This window comes from Electrona antarctica (genome assembly GCF_951216825.1).
Source record: "Electrona antarctica genome assembly, contig: scaffold_385, whole genome shotgun sequence".
Lineage (NCBI taxonomy): Eukaryota > Metazoa > Chordata > Actinopteri > Myctophiformes > Myctophidae > Electrona > Electrona antarctica.
In genome coordinates, this window is record NW_027638401.1 from 31827 (window position 1) to 46015 (window position 14189).

Consider the following 14189-nt stretch of genomic DNA (forward strand, 5'->3'; position numbering starts at 1 on the left):
TGCCTGCCTGCCTGTCTAATAATAAATCAGAATAACTCTTCCTACTTCCTCCACAGGTGTTACCAGTGATACTAATTAAGGCTCTGCTCCATTCAGTGTGCAGCAGTTCTCAAACTTTTACATTTCAAGTAACCCCATAACAGTGTATACAAATGTAACCAAATGGACCCGTTGTGTACACTCTCAGAGTTACACACCCGTCCATTTGGAAGTGAGCCAACATGCACAATGGCAGCACCACCGACTATGTTTGACCAGAATGGAACAGAGCCTTCATTAGTATAGCCTCGGTCCCAGTCTTACTCATCTGCGAAGAGAAAAGCCTGGTCACAAACCTAAGGCAGAGACGCTATCAGCAGAAGTGTCGGTCCGGAACATCCAACAAATGTATTTCCCCCGGATACAATATTATTCCGACCAATCACAACACTTGTTTCATTCACGGAGAATGTAAACTGATTTGTAAAGCATCAACGTAATTTCCTTGAGCGGTACTAACGCCATAATCCCGCAACTTCCGCCCAAAACACACAGCGTGGGTCTTGCCCAGCGTGTCATTAGTATCATCGATAAACACCTGTGTGCACAGAGCCTATTGTTAACACGCCAAAGATAAGAATGGCCCGTTGATGACCGCCAGGCCCGGAGACAGAGTGTGTGAACCACCAGGACATTATTTAGAAAGGAAACGGCACGGCGGCCGAAATGGGTGCAATTAACCCATTCAGACCCGAGGACGATTCTACAAATGTCTTCTAAATCCTAACAGTTTTCAGAAAGAAAAACATGTTTCTATGTCAGTGGTTCTCAAACATTTTCATGTCAAGGACCCCCAATGAATGTATTTGGCCGCCGACCCCCACCATCTGAAAAGATGTTGTTCCAGGGACCCCCCCTAGAAGCAAAGATTTGAGTTAAATACGTTACGCTCTGAAAGAATATATATTCAAAGATTTCCGCCACATTTTCACGATTTTTCAAAAATAGCAGATCTGCAAGCTCGTAGCGTGGCACTCGGTGCCGCGCTACGAGCTTGTAGATCTGCTATTTTTCAATTAGCTAAAGTATAACATAATGCTTGAGAAACACCAAAAGAGGTTCTTGCCGTCCTGAATGGGTTAAAGACCCTAATGATGAACGGCACCGCAATCTCCATATGTCTATTAACGCCCGATCCAATTACCGCCAACTTAATGAGAACTCAGGAAATGGAACGAGGAGTGAAACGCCTGAAATAATCTTCCCCCTTTCCGACGAGGAGGAGGAGGAGGTAGACGGGGCGAGAGGAGGAGGAGGTAGACGAGGAGGAGGAGGAGGAGGAGGTAGACGGGCGAGAGTCAACCTCAGACCTCAAAGAGTGAGCCTTCTATTGTCTGAGCGAGGTCGGCAGCGAGTTGTGTGGCGGACGGGCGGACAGGCGGGCGGGCGGACAGGCGGACGGGCGGGCGGGTTGGTGAGGGAGGGCACTACTCAGCCAGCAGTGTTTATTTTGACAGCAAATTTTGATTTACTTTTAGTCAGTCTTCTGAATACAGTTTCCAATTCGTTTTAGTCACAACTTACAGTAAGTCACCTGAAATGTTTTATTCTAGGTCAAAATCTACTGTTGATTGAGCTGTTGAAATAGCTTGACTATAATACTATGACTTTTTTTCCACTGCAGAAAACTAAATGGAAACTAAATGAAGACTATGATGGCTAAAACTTGACAATTTCCTCAACAAATAAAAACTAGACTAAAATGTTAGGAAGGGACTATAGTGGTATAGTGGGATAGAAGAGATCCAGTATAAGTCATTTTACACTTGGTTGCATGCTGAAAATAGCTGATCTACAAGCTCACAAAGCTCGGCTATCGTCAGCAAGTGTAAAATCAGTCATTCCGACGGCATCAAGGCCCGCCAAAAAATACATTTTTAATAGTCGACTTAAATCAACTGTATATTTAGTCGACTAAAACTAGACTAACACTACAACATTCCAGGAGACTAAAATGTGAGGATGCTATCCAAGTAAAGATATACTATGACCAAGTAAAGAGACTATGACTAAAAATAAAATTAAAAAAAATCTAAATTTGCTGTCAAAATCAACACCGTCCGACGTGACCCTGCAGCACACATTGGGTCCAGGAGCCAGTGCTTGGGAACCGGTGTTGCTGAAGGATTTAGCCTGGGGCAGCGCTGCAGGCCTGGGCTCTCCTGTGGCACGGAGCAGATGATGCCACCAGGCCTGGTTGGTCCATCATTAAGCGTGCCAGGAGTAATTCTAACACCAGGGGCTTCTCAAAGTGAGCGCCGTGGCAGCACTGTTGATTTGGACACATTTTTTATCCTTTTTTTTTTTTTTTTTCCCCACTAGTCCCTCCCTAACATTTTTTTTTCATTTGTTGAAGAAATTATCAATATATTTAGTCATACTTGTAGCCATCATAGCTTATAGTTTCCATTTAGTTTCCATTTAGTTTTCGTCAGTCAAAGTATTTATTGACGACATGCATTATTGTTGCACAATGTTATCCTTTTAGTCTTAATCCATTCTGGGCGGGAACCCCTTTTGGTGTTTTAAGCATTATGTTATACTTTAGCTATTGAAAAATAGCAGATCTACAAGCTCGTAGCTTGTAGGTCTGCTATTTTTGAAGAATCGTGAAGATGTGTCAGGTGTTGTTTAGGTTCCTAAGTAAGAACATAAAATGTCACTATGCCGTGGATTATAAACAAATCCACATTTTATTGCCTCTCCTCATCTCCCCATATAAGCCTATTTAATCACGACATTACTTTGATCTTACGTCAACATATCCAAATCAACCAATGCCGAAAATGTTCATTCACTTTTGCTGAATGTTAATTTACACTTGAATGCAGCATTCATACATTTTCACCAAAAATGTTCAACACATTTATATTCATACATTTTCCACAGAATGCTCACATTTCTTTTTGGCAAATATACACACCATTTTTGCCATTTGCGTGAAAAGAGGAGTTAACGGGCAATTATGGGCACTAGATTTGCCCGTAAACCTCAAGTTTAGCAGCATATACAGTTAATATACGGTAATATACAGGTGTGATGGTACAATTCGGGAGTTTACCGGAGTTTGTTGGAAAGTTCAACGGGAGTTTCCTGTAATATACACATCCGTATTCCATGCTTTTTTGCGCAGTGTGAGGTTTTTGTGCTTTATTGTTAGATCTTGTGTACAGGTAACTAAAAACCTATTTTCGTTCTGCTTCTTTCAGACAATGCAGCAGCACGGAGAAGAAGAAGGATATCAAAAAGACAGAGTGAAAACAGAGAACATCAGCGTATATACAAGTGCATACGGTCCGATTTATCCACACATGGGAGGAACTTAGTACGGAAGATATTCCTTTATGTGTGGAGGACGATGCAGGTTCTTCAAACGTATACGGCTCCTATGTGTCTGTGCTTATTACGGGATGAATGAATGGGGGGAGAGAGGCAGCGTGCGGCAGGTTCTTGCATGTTAACCCATTTAAACCTGCAGACGATTCTACAAAATGTCTTCGAAAATCCTGACAGTTTTCTGAAAAACCCTCATGTTTCTGTATCAGTGGTTCTTCACACATTTTCACGTCAAGGACCCACCAAATTATATGTAGCCTATTTGGCCGCCGACCCCCATCTGAAAATATGTTGTTCCAGGGACCCCAGTCACCCCACCCACCCCACCCCCTCCCAGAAGCAAAGATTTGAGTTAAAAAACGTTCGCTCTGAAAGAATATAATATTCAAAGATTTGCGCCACATTTTCCACGATTTGTCAAAAATAGCAGATCTACAAGCTCGTAGCGCGGCACTAGGTGCTGCGCTACGAGCTTGTAGATCTGCTATTTTTTCCAATAGCTAAAGTATAATAACATGATGCTTTTAAACACCAAAAGGGGTTTCCCGTTGAGAACGGGTTAATGAAGCAGCCGTGCTGAATGGGTGAGGGGAGAGGCTAATTTAGCTGACATCCTCAATCCACGCTAATGGGGAGGCAGCTTGCTAATCAAGCCGGAGCTGGAGAGCCAAGCATATCGTCACTGTACGGTACGCCGTCGTACGTTGGCCGAAACCTCGGATCTCCCCACTTTCACATTTATAGGTTTCCCCCCTTTTTTTTTTTTTTTTGTAATTAACCCATTTAGACCTGAGAAAAGATTCTACAAATGCCTTCTAAATCCTGACAGTTTTCTTTTGAGAAAAGCAGGTAGGGATGTAGCTCTGGTCCATGAGTAAGGCTATGGACCAGAGCTACATCCCTACCTGCTTTCTCTGCACCATTTAAGGCCATTTCCAAATGTTAAAATAAAAAAGACCAATATTATTATTAAGAAAACAAGATGGTAAGACAGCTAAAACAAATAGAATAAAGTTTACCTTCAGAAAAAGCGTTGTTTATGGCTTCTGAATGTAGGTATTTTAACATACGTTAAACAACGTAATGTCTATGGAGTGACGTCACGTCAACACCATTAGCTCAGAAAAGGGTGCGGGGAAAGGGGGCGGGGAAGAGCTGTGAGATATAGGCCTATACTAAAACTAAATGGAAAAAAACTATTCAAGAGACTGAGTAAAACTAAAATAAAAATGTCATGTCAAAATCATAATCAAAATCATGTGATACGTTCCTTTGTTCCAGTTGAAATAAGCGATTATAATCAGTTATAAAACAGATAAAATAAGACCTAATTCCTTCTAGTTCTCAAACTTTTTTGGGCCCCCAAAATAAGTATGTATTTGGCCGCGGTCCTGTCCCCCACCTGAACATGTTTTGTGCCAGGGACCTCCCAGTAGAAAAGATTTGTGAAAGAAAGAAAGAAAGAAAGAAAGAAAGAAAGAAAGAAAAGAAAAGAAAAGAAAAGAAAAGAAAAGAAAAGAAAAGAAAAGAAAAGAAAAGAAAAGAAAAGAAAAGAAAAGAAAAGAAAAGGAAAGAAAAGAAAAGAAAGAAAGAAAGAAAGAAAGAAAGAAAGAAAGAAAGAAAGAAAGAAAGAAAGAAAGAAAAAGAAAGAAAAAGAAAGAAAGAAAGAAAGAAAGATCATCCATAGTTGCAGCCGTGCACTTTGCCCAGACTAAAAGTGAATCATAATTACTAAAAAATAGGACAAAAAAAGCAAAGCACATCTTCTCTTATCTTCTCAAACGAGCGTCTGTGGCCAAATGGAGGGTCTGAGGGTCTGTGGCCAAATGCAAAATGTTTGACTATAGAGTCCCCAGTTGGTGCATTCGCCAGTCCGCACTCCATAGGAGTCCCCAGTTGGTGCATACGCCAGTCCGCACTCCATAGGAGTCCCCAGTTGGTGCATACGCCAGTCCGCACTCCATAGGAGTCCCCAGTTGGTGCATTCCCCAGTCCGCACTCCATAGGAGTCCCCAGTTGGTGCATACGCCAGTCCGCACTCCATAGGAGTCCCCAGTTGGTGCATACGCCAGTCCGCACTCCATAGGAGTCCCCAGTTGGTGCATACGCCAGTCCGCACTCCATAGGAGTCCCCAGTTGGTGCATACGCCAGTCCGCACTCCATAGGAGTCCCCAGTTGGTGCATTCGCCAGTCCGCACTCCATAGGAGTCCCCAGTTGGTGCATACGCCAGTCCGCACTCCATAGGAGTCCCCAGTTGGTGCATTCGCCAGTCCGCACTCCATAGGAGTCCCCAGTTGGTGCATACGCCAGTCCGCACTCCATAGGAGTCCCCAGTTGGTGCATACGCCAGTCCGCACTCCATAGGAGTCCCCAGTTGGTGCATACGCCAGTCCGCACTCCATAGGAGTCCCCAGTTGGTGCATACGCCAGTCCGCACTCCATAGGAGTCCCCAGTTGGTGCATACGCCAGTCCGCACTCCATAGGAGTCCCCAGTTGGTGCATACGCCAGTCCGCACTCCATAGGAGTCCCCAGTTGGTGCATACGCCAGTCCGCACTCCATAGGAGTCCCCAGTTGGTGCATACGCCAGTCCGCACTCCATAGGAGTCCCCAGTTGGTGCATACGCCAGTCCGCAACCCTCCGCAACAACAACCCTGGCATCTCATCGCATCACTTCATCGCTTGTTGCCACTTCACTTTTCTATGATGAGATGGAAAGCATGGAGAAATAAGTGCAGCTCGTTATAGGCCCGGAGGGGGGGAGGGGGGCAGACGCAGACTGTCAAGGGATCAGTCAAACTTTGGTACTAAGTGACATGGGGGACATCCCGGTTGTCACCAGAAGAAGACAAGCAGACTCTTCCTCTTCCCGTAGGAGAGGTGGGTCCGCTTGGGGCGCCGTCCGGGGCGTGTCACCGAGTTAGCCTCGCCGTTGATGCCGCGCAGCTGGAACCGACCGAGAAACCCCCCGGCGCCACTAATGGGCCTCCAAACTGGGCTTAAAGACGGGGAACGTTGGGGAAGGCTGAATAATTGAGGCTGGAGCATATGTGAGGCGTGCCACTCCGGATCCCCAGACCCATCAGTCTACACCGGGATGCGTGGCAGGCAGGGGCATCGGCGACGCCATTGTGAGCTTGTAGATCGGGCCATTTTCCCCAAAAATTAACGCGAACAAAACTATTAACAAAAAGTTTTCAAATAATTGTGCTGGAGTAAAAGTACAATAGTCGCCTCTGAGATGTAGAAGTGGGGGAAAAGTAGCCAATTGAAAATTGAAAATACTTCAAAGTTGTACTTTACTTAGCCTCTGTCCCAGCCTTACTCATCTTTGATTGATTGAAATATGTATTAACAGTTTGCAGAATTACAGTACATTTCAAGCACAACTCAATACAAAGACTGTTAACTGTGAGTGGACGACCCAATAAAGCATTCCACTTGTTTACAAGAGGGTCCAACGTGTTCATTTCATCTGCGAAGAGAAAAGCCTGGCCACAACCTAAGACAGAGAGTAAAGCCTGGTCACAACCTAAGACAGAGAGTAAAGCCTGGTCACAACCTAAGGCAGAGAGAAAAGCCTGGTCACAACCTAAGGCAGAGAGAAAAGCGTCATGGTCACAACCTAAGGCAGAGAGAAAAGCCTGGTCACAACCTAAGGCAGAGAGAAAAGCCTGGTCACAACCTAAGGCAGAGAGAAAAGCCTCATGGTCACAACCTAAGGCAGAGAGAAAAGCCTGGTCACAACCTAAGGCAGAGAGTAAAGCCTGGTCACAACCTAAGACAGAGAGAAAAGCCTGGTCACAACCTAAGACAGAGAGTAAAGCCTGGTCACAACCTAAGACAGAGAGAAAAGCCTGGTCACAACCTAAGACAGAGAGTAAAGCCTGGTCACAACCTAAGACAGAGAGTAAAGCCTGGTCACAACCTAAGACAGAGAGTAAAGCCTGGTCACAACCTAAGGCAGAGAGAAAAGCCTGGTCACAACCTAAGACAGAGAGAAAAGCCTGGTCACAACCTAAGACAGAGAGAAAAGCCTGGTCACAACCTAAGACAGAGAGAAAAGCCTGGCCACAACCTAAGACAGAGAGTAAAGCCTGGCCACAACCTAAGACAGAGAGTAAAGCCTGGTCACAACCTAAGACAGAGAGTAAAGCCTGGTCACAACCTAAGACAGAGAGTAAAGCCTGGTCACAACCTAAGACAGAGAGTAAAGCCTGGTCACAACCTAAGGCAGAGAGAAAAGCCTGGTCACAACCTAAGGCAGAGATGCTATCGGCGGACCAGAACATCCTTCAGATGTATTTCCCCTGGCGTGGATACGATATTATTTTGACAAATAACAACAACACTTGTTTAATTCACGGAGAATGTAAACTGATTTGTAAAGCATCAACGTCATGTGCTTGAGCGGTACTTCGGCCAAAATCCTGCAACTTCCGCCCCACAAATAAATGATAGCGTGTACAGCGTATAGGTCTTGCCCAGCGTGTACTTTACTTGAGTAAATGTACTTGGTTACTTTACAGCACTGGGGATGGGGGGGGGGGGGGGGGGAGTAAACACATCTGGTGGAGGGGCTTTAACCCATTTAGAACTGAGGACGATTCTACAAAATGTTTCTAGAATCATGACAGTTTTCTGAAAACCCTGTCAGTGGAGCTCAACCTTTTTCACGTCAAGGACCCCCAGAATTATCTGTGTTTGGCCACGGACCCCCATCTGAAAATATGTAGTTCCAGGGACCCCCCCCCCCCCCACCCACCCAGAAGCAAAGATTTGAGTTAAAAACGTAGGCTCTGAAAGAATATATATTCAAAGATTTGCGGCACATTTTCACGATTTTTCCAAAAAAAAATAGCAGATCTACACGCTTGTGGCGTGGCACTCGGTGCCACGCTACGAGCTTGTAGATCTGCTATTTTTCAATGGCTAAAAGTTTAACATAATGCTTATAAAACCCCAAAAGGGGTTTCCCGTCCTGATTGGTTTAAGAGGATGCGCGACAGATGTGTCCTATTCCCTTTTCCACGCTCTCTCCCCCCCCCATTTAAATAATTCAGCGACCGCTCCGGCAAATCCCTGCCACCCCGCGGACCACCTGTGCGTGCCACCGTGAGGGGCAGGACGAGACGAGACCCCCGGCATGGCTGCTGCGGCTCCTCTCCACCCCGCGGACCACCTGCGCGTGCCACCGTGAGGGGCAGGACGAGACGAGACCCCCGGCATGGCTGCTGCGGCTCCTCTCCAGTCCATCTGTCCAACCTCTGCTCCACTGACGACTTTGAGAGCAACATTTTGTGTGAACGGTGGTGGGCACGCCATCTCCATCACTGTAGCTTTGTGTGTCCGTCTGTCCCTATGTCCGTCTGTCCCTATGTCTGTCTGTCCCTATGTCTGTCTGTCCCTATGTCCGTCTGTCTGTCTGTCTGTTTAGGGCAGTGCTTCCCAAAGTGGGGTCCGGGGACCCCCAGGGGTCCTTGAGGGAGTTCCAGGGGGTCCCCAGCTAAATGATAGTTTGGAACCAAATGGCCCCGTTATGGGTCTCTAACTCTGAGAGTGTACAAATGGAACCAAATGGACCCGTTCACTCTCAGAGTTAAATAATATTGATTTTACAATATACATTGGGGTCAGCTAGATCAGCTATTTTAAAACGTTTTTTTTTTTTTTTTTTACATTTTGAACTTGTGATACAGTCGGCATAATAAGTACTTTCTACTTTTGGTACTAGCCTAACTCAAGTACAATTTGAATGCTGGACTTTGTACTTTTTACTCAAGCAAAAAAAAACGCTTGAGTACTTTTTTTACCACAGATAGAATGGTAAATAAATGGTAAATGGTGCATTTATATAGCGCCTTTATCCAAGGCTCTTTACATAGATTGTGCATTACATTCACCCATTCACACACCTTTACATAGATTGTGCATTACATTCACCCATTCACACACACATTAACACACCTTTACATAGATTGTGCATTACATTCACCCATTCACACACACATTCACACACCTTTACATAGATTGTGCATTACATTCACACATTCACACACCGATGGCGGCGGAAACCATGCAAGGCACCAACCTGCACATCAGGAGCAATTAGGGGTTCAGAGTCTTGCTCAAGGACACTTCGACACTAACTCCGGGGGAGCCCACAGGGTTCGAACTGGGAACCTAGCGGTTGCCATCCGGCCACTCTACCCCTGAGCCACCGTAGCTAGCTAGTAGAAGCATATACATAGCGCTCATGTGGCGGGCGGATGTATGTGGGCATCATCTGTCGGTGACAGCTGTGGCATCGGGGCGCAGTTTTGGAAACACTGGCATCTGTTGACGATGAACCCCCCCCCCCACCCCCACCTCGCTCCGTACCCCCATTAGGAGACCCCCCTTACCCCCCCCCCCCCCCCCCCCCACACACCCCCGGGCTGGCAGAGCGGACCGGGGCCCACTGGGGGGGGGGGGGGGGGGGGGGGATGTCCACGGGGGAGGTTAACCCATTCAGAACGGGAACCCCTTTTGGTGTTTATAAGCTATACTTTATAGCTTAAATACTTTATAGTTAAATACTTCAGCTATTAAAAAATAGCAGATCTACAAGCTCGTAGCGCTACAAGCTTGTAGATCTGCTATTTTTAGAAAAATCGTGAAAATGTGTCGCAAAACCTTGAATGTATATTCTTTCAGAGCGAACATTCTTAACACAAATCTTTGCTTCTGGGGGGGGGGGGGGGTCCCTCGAACAACATGTTTTCAGATGGGGTCCCGGTGGCCAATTACATATATTTTTGGGTGTCCTTGAAGTGAAAATGTTTGAGAATGACACATAGAAACATGAGGGTTTTTCATAAAACTGTTAGACATTATTTTGTAGAATGGTTCCCGGGTCTGAAGGGGTTAAGTGGCTGTGGTCTTGCGCCGACATGTTCCTCGCCCGGTGTTTTCACAACAGCGAGCAGCGGCGGCGGGGGGGCAAAGATAACTACAGGAGAGAGGGGGGGGGGGGGGGGGGGGGGGGCCACGGGAGGTCGACACCTGCTGTATCTATATACCTACCCCCCGAGCAGGTAGAGAGAGAGAGAGAGAGAGAGAGAGAGAGAGAGAACCGCCTCATGAATAATTCAGCAGGGTGTGTTTCCTATAGCATCAGACGGCGCCGCAATGAGTCCATCTGCTCCATTGGGGGGTGGGGGGGAGGAGGGGTCATAGACGTATACGCTATAGGATTGGCTTCGCCGTTTTTTCGTGATTGTGCTCCGCGATCGTTGTCGCCGCGAAGGATCGCACACCATCGGAGAAGCACTGCATGGCGGTGGACTCACAATGTCATCGGTCACCAGTACATAAATATACCTATAATTCTAATCATGTTCTTGTTGTTTTTTTTTGTTCTTGTTTTATATACTGCAACTATGTCTTCTGGATGTTCTATATCTCTTGTACAATGTTTCATTTTTTATTTACATGGTAGAGGCCTCGTATAAGCCCTTTGGGCTTTTTTGCCTCAGCCTAGCACTTTACCCTTCTTATATTTATATGTTCACTGTGTAGTAGTAGTAGTAGTAGTAGTAGTAGTAGTAGTAGTAGTAGTAGTAGTAGTAGTAGTAGTAGTAGTAGGAGGAATTTCAAAACATTAAAAAAAGAACGTCCTAAATAAAATTAAAAAAATCCAAGAAATTCCATAAATAAATAAAAACAAATAGCTGACGTACAAGCTGATAGATCTGATACTTTCACTGTAGTTTGGGTGACGGGGAGACAAGCAACGGGTTTGGAGATCTGAGGTTATACCCCCGACAGGCAGCCGTTGAAATCCAACCGTGTTGCCAGAGTTTAGCGAAGCAGAACAACACCATCAGGAGATTAGCGGCCAGAAAACGTTGAGTTGGAATAAACGCCATTGTTCTATAATCTCATTAGTGGAGTCGGCCTTCAGGAGGAACACCTTCACCCCGTCAGGGACGTTTATGATGGGATTGTAGCCGGCGAGAACATTAAGCCATTCTGACCTGAGATCAGATTATAAAAAGGTCTTCTACATCCTGACAGTTTTCTGAAAAAGCTATGTTTCTATGTCAGTTGTTCTTCGATTTTTCAAAAATAGCAGACCTACAAGCTCGTAGGTGGCGCGCTATGAGCTTGTAGATCAGCTATTTTTCAATAGCTAAAGCATAACATAATGCTAACACCAAAAGGGGTTCCCGCCCAAAATGGGTTAAAATCTGTTCCATCCGAAGGTCTTAGCAATCATCTGCTCTGCTTGGAGATTAAAACAGACGAGAGCAAAAGGTGATGAATAGCTATCCAATCAGAGCAAAAGATGATATCCAATCAAGATTACAAACTTGTTTCTGATTGATCGGCATGTTTGGTTTTGTTTGTTCACAACGTGGCCGTTTCCCGTCATCATTTCACGACGTCACCATTTCATAGAGGAATACACAGAAGGGCTCACAGGCTCAATCTGTTAAAGTACACGCACGCACACACGCACACGCACACGCACACAGCTGGAAACTAAGGCATGTTTACAAGATTGTATATGTACGCTGATAAAAAACATAATAAACTGATTGTAATAATCCTCTTGCATGCACGTAACCTCAATAACTCATCACGACATTCTTAACAAGGTGTTTGTGTTAGGGACAGCTGAACAGTGGACAGGAGAGAGTGTGTGTTAGGGACAGGAGAGTGTGTTAGGGACAGGAGAGTGTGTGTGTTAGGGACAGGAGAGTGTGTTAGGGACAGGAGAGTGTGTTAGGGACAGGAGAGTGTGTTAGGGACAGCTGAACAGTGGACAGGAGAGTGTGTGTTAGGGACAGGAGAGTGTGTTAGGGACAGGAGAGTGTGTTAGGGACAGGAGAGTGTGTGTGTTAGGGACAGGAGAGTGTGTTAGGGACAGGAGAGTGTGTTAGGGACAGCTGAACAGTGGACAGGAGAGTGTGTGTTAGGGACAGGAGAGTGTGTTAGGGACAGGAGAGTGTGTTAGGGACAGGAGAGTGTGTTAGGGACAGGAGAGTGTGTTAGGGACAGGAGAGTGTGTTAGGGACAGCTGAACAGTGGACAGGAGAGTGTGTGTGTTAGGGACAGGAGAGTGTGTTAGGGACAGGAGAGTGTGTTAGGGACAGGAGAGTGTGTTAGGGACAGGAGAGTGTGTTAGGGACAGCTGACCAGTGGACAGGAGAGTGTGTTAGGGACAGGAGAGTGTGTTAGGGACAGGAGAGTGTGTTAGGGACAGGAGAGTGTGTTAGGGACAGGAGAGTGTGTTAGGGACAGGAGAGTGTGTTAGGGACAGGAGAGTGTGTTAGGGACAGGAGAGTGTGTTAGGGACAGGAGAGTGTGTTAGGGACAGGAGAGTGTGTGTGTTAGGGACAGGAGAGTGTGTTAGGGACAGGAGAGTGTGTTAGGGACAGGAGAGTGTGTTAGGGACAGGAGAGTGTGTTAGGGACAGGAGAGTGTGTTAGGGACAGGAGAGTGTGTGTGTTAGGGACAGGAGAGTGTGTTAGGGACAGGAGAGTGTGTTAGGGACAGCTGAACAGTGGACAGGAGAGTGTGTGTGTTAGGGACAGGAGAGTGTGTGTGTTAGGGACAGGAGAGTGTGTTAGGGACAGGAGAGTGTGTTAGGGACAGGAGAGTGTGTTAGGGACAGGAGAGTGTGTTAGGGACAGGAGAGTGTGTTAGGGACAGGAGAGTGTGTGTGTTAGGGACAGGAGAGTGTGTTAGGGACAGGAGAGTGTGTTAGGGACAGGAGAGTGTGTTAGGGACAGGAGAGTGTGTGTGTTAGGGACAGGAGAGTGTGTTAGGGACAGGAGAGTGTGTTAGGGACAGGAGAGTGTGTGTGTTAGGGACAGGAGAGTGTGTTAGGGACAGGAGAGTGTGTTAGGGACAGGAGAGTGTGTGTGTTAGGGACAGGAGAGTGTGTTAGGGACAGGAGAGTGTGTTAGGGACAGGAGAGTGTGTTAGGGACAGCTGAACAGTGGACAGGAGAGTGTGTGTGTTAGGGACAGGAGAGTGTGTTAGGGACAGGAGAGTGTGTTAGGGACAGGAGAGTGTGTTAGGGACAGGAGAGTGTGTTAGGGACAGGAGAGTGTGTTAGGGACAGGAGAGTGTGTGTTAGGGACAGGAGAGTGTTTTAGGGACAGGAGAGTGTGTTAGGGACAGGAGAGTGTGTTAGGGACAGGAGAGTGTGTTAGGGACAGCTGAACAGTGGACAGGAGAGTGTGTTAGGGACAGGAGAGTGTGTTAGGGACAGGAGAGTGTGTTAGGGACAGGAGAGTGTGTTAGGGACAGGAGTGTGTGTTAGGGACAGCTGAACAGTGGACATGAGAGTGTGTGTTAGGGACAGGAGAGTGTGTTAGGGACAGGAGAGTGTGTTAGGGACAGCTCTACAGTGGACTCCCCCTGTCTCTCTCTCTCTCTCTCTCTCTCTCTCTGTAATTAGCAGGAAACAGTGCAACACTATCTCTCTCTCTCTGTTTCTGGCACAACAGCGCCACCTTTGCCCCTACTGGTACTCATAGTCACATAGGTGAAGACGGACGGACATTGCTGTTCCTTGGAGTGGTTGCACCACTCAAAAAAAAACGCTGTTCTACAACGGTGTAGACCTGTGACAGGCGTTGCCGGCGAGGTCACTTACTGTCCGTCCTCGTACAGTACGGGCGCGGGACACAGCACGTAGTCATTCCTCACTGTGCTGGGCTGATGATCTGGAAAACATTACAGAGAAGAAGGGAGGGAGGGCAAAATTAAAACTAACAAACAAGAAGAGACCGCTTTGTTTCCAGATGTGTGAGAGA

General features: G+C 46.5%; 1 protein-coding gene across 1 annotated transcript in view; it reads right to left on the reverse strand.

Annotated features, from left to right (window-relative positions):
* LOC306918115 (anthrax toxin receptor 2-like) overlaps positions 1–14189 on the reverse strand; it is a gene marked incomplete at its 3' end in the record, with an annotated part of 57762 nt that overhangs the window by 2221 nt on the left and 41352 nt on the right. Inside the window, exon 9 of the mRNA XM_079530997.1 lies at positions 14030–14099. Coding sequence (XP_079387123.1) covers positions 14030–14099 — 70 coding nt within the window. The remainder of the gene's footprint in view (positions 1–14029; positions 14100–14189) is intronic.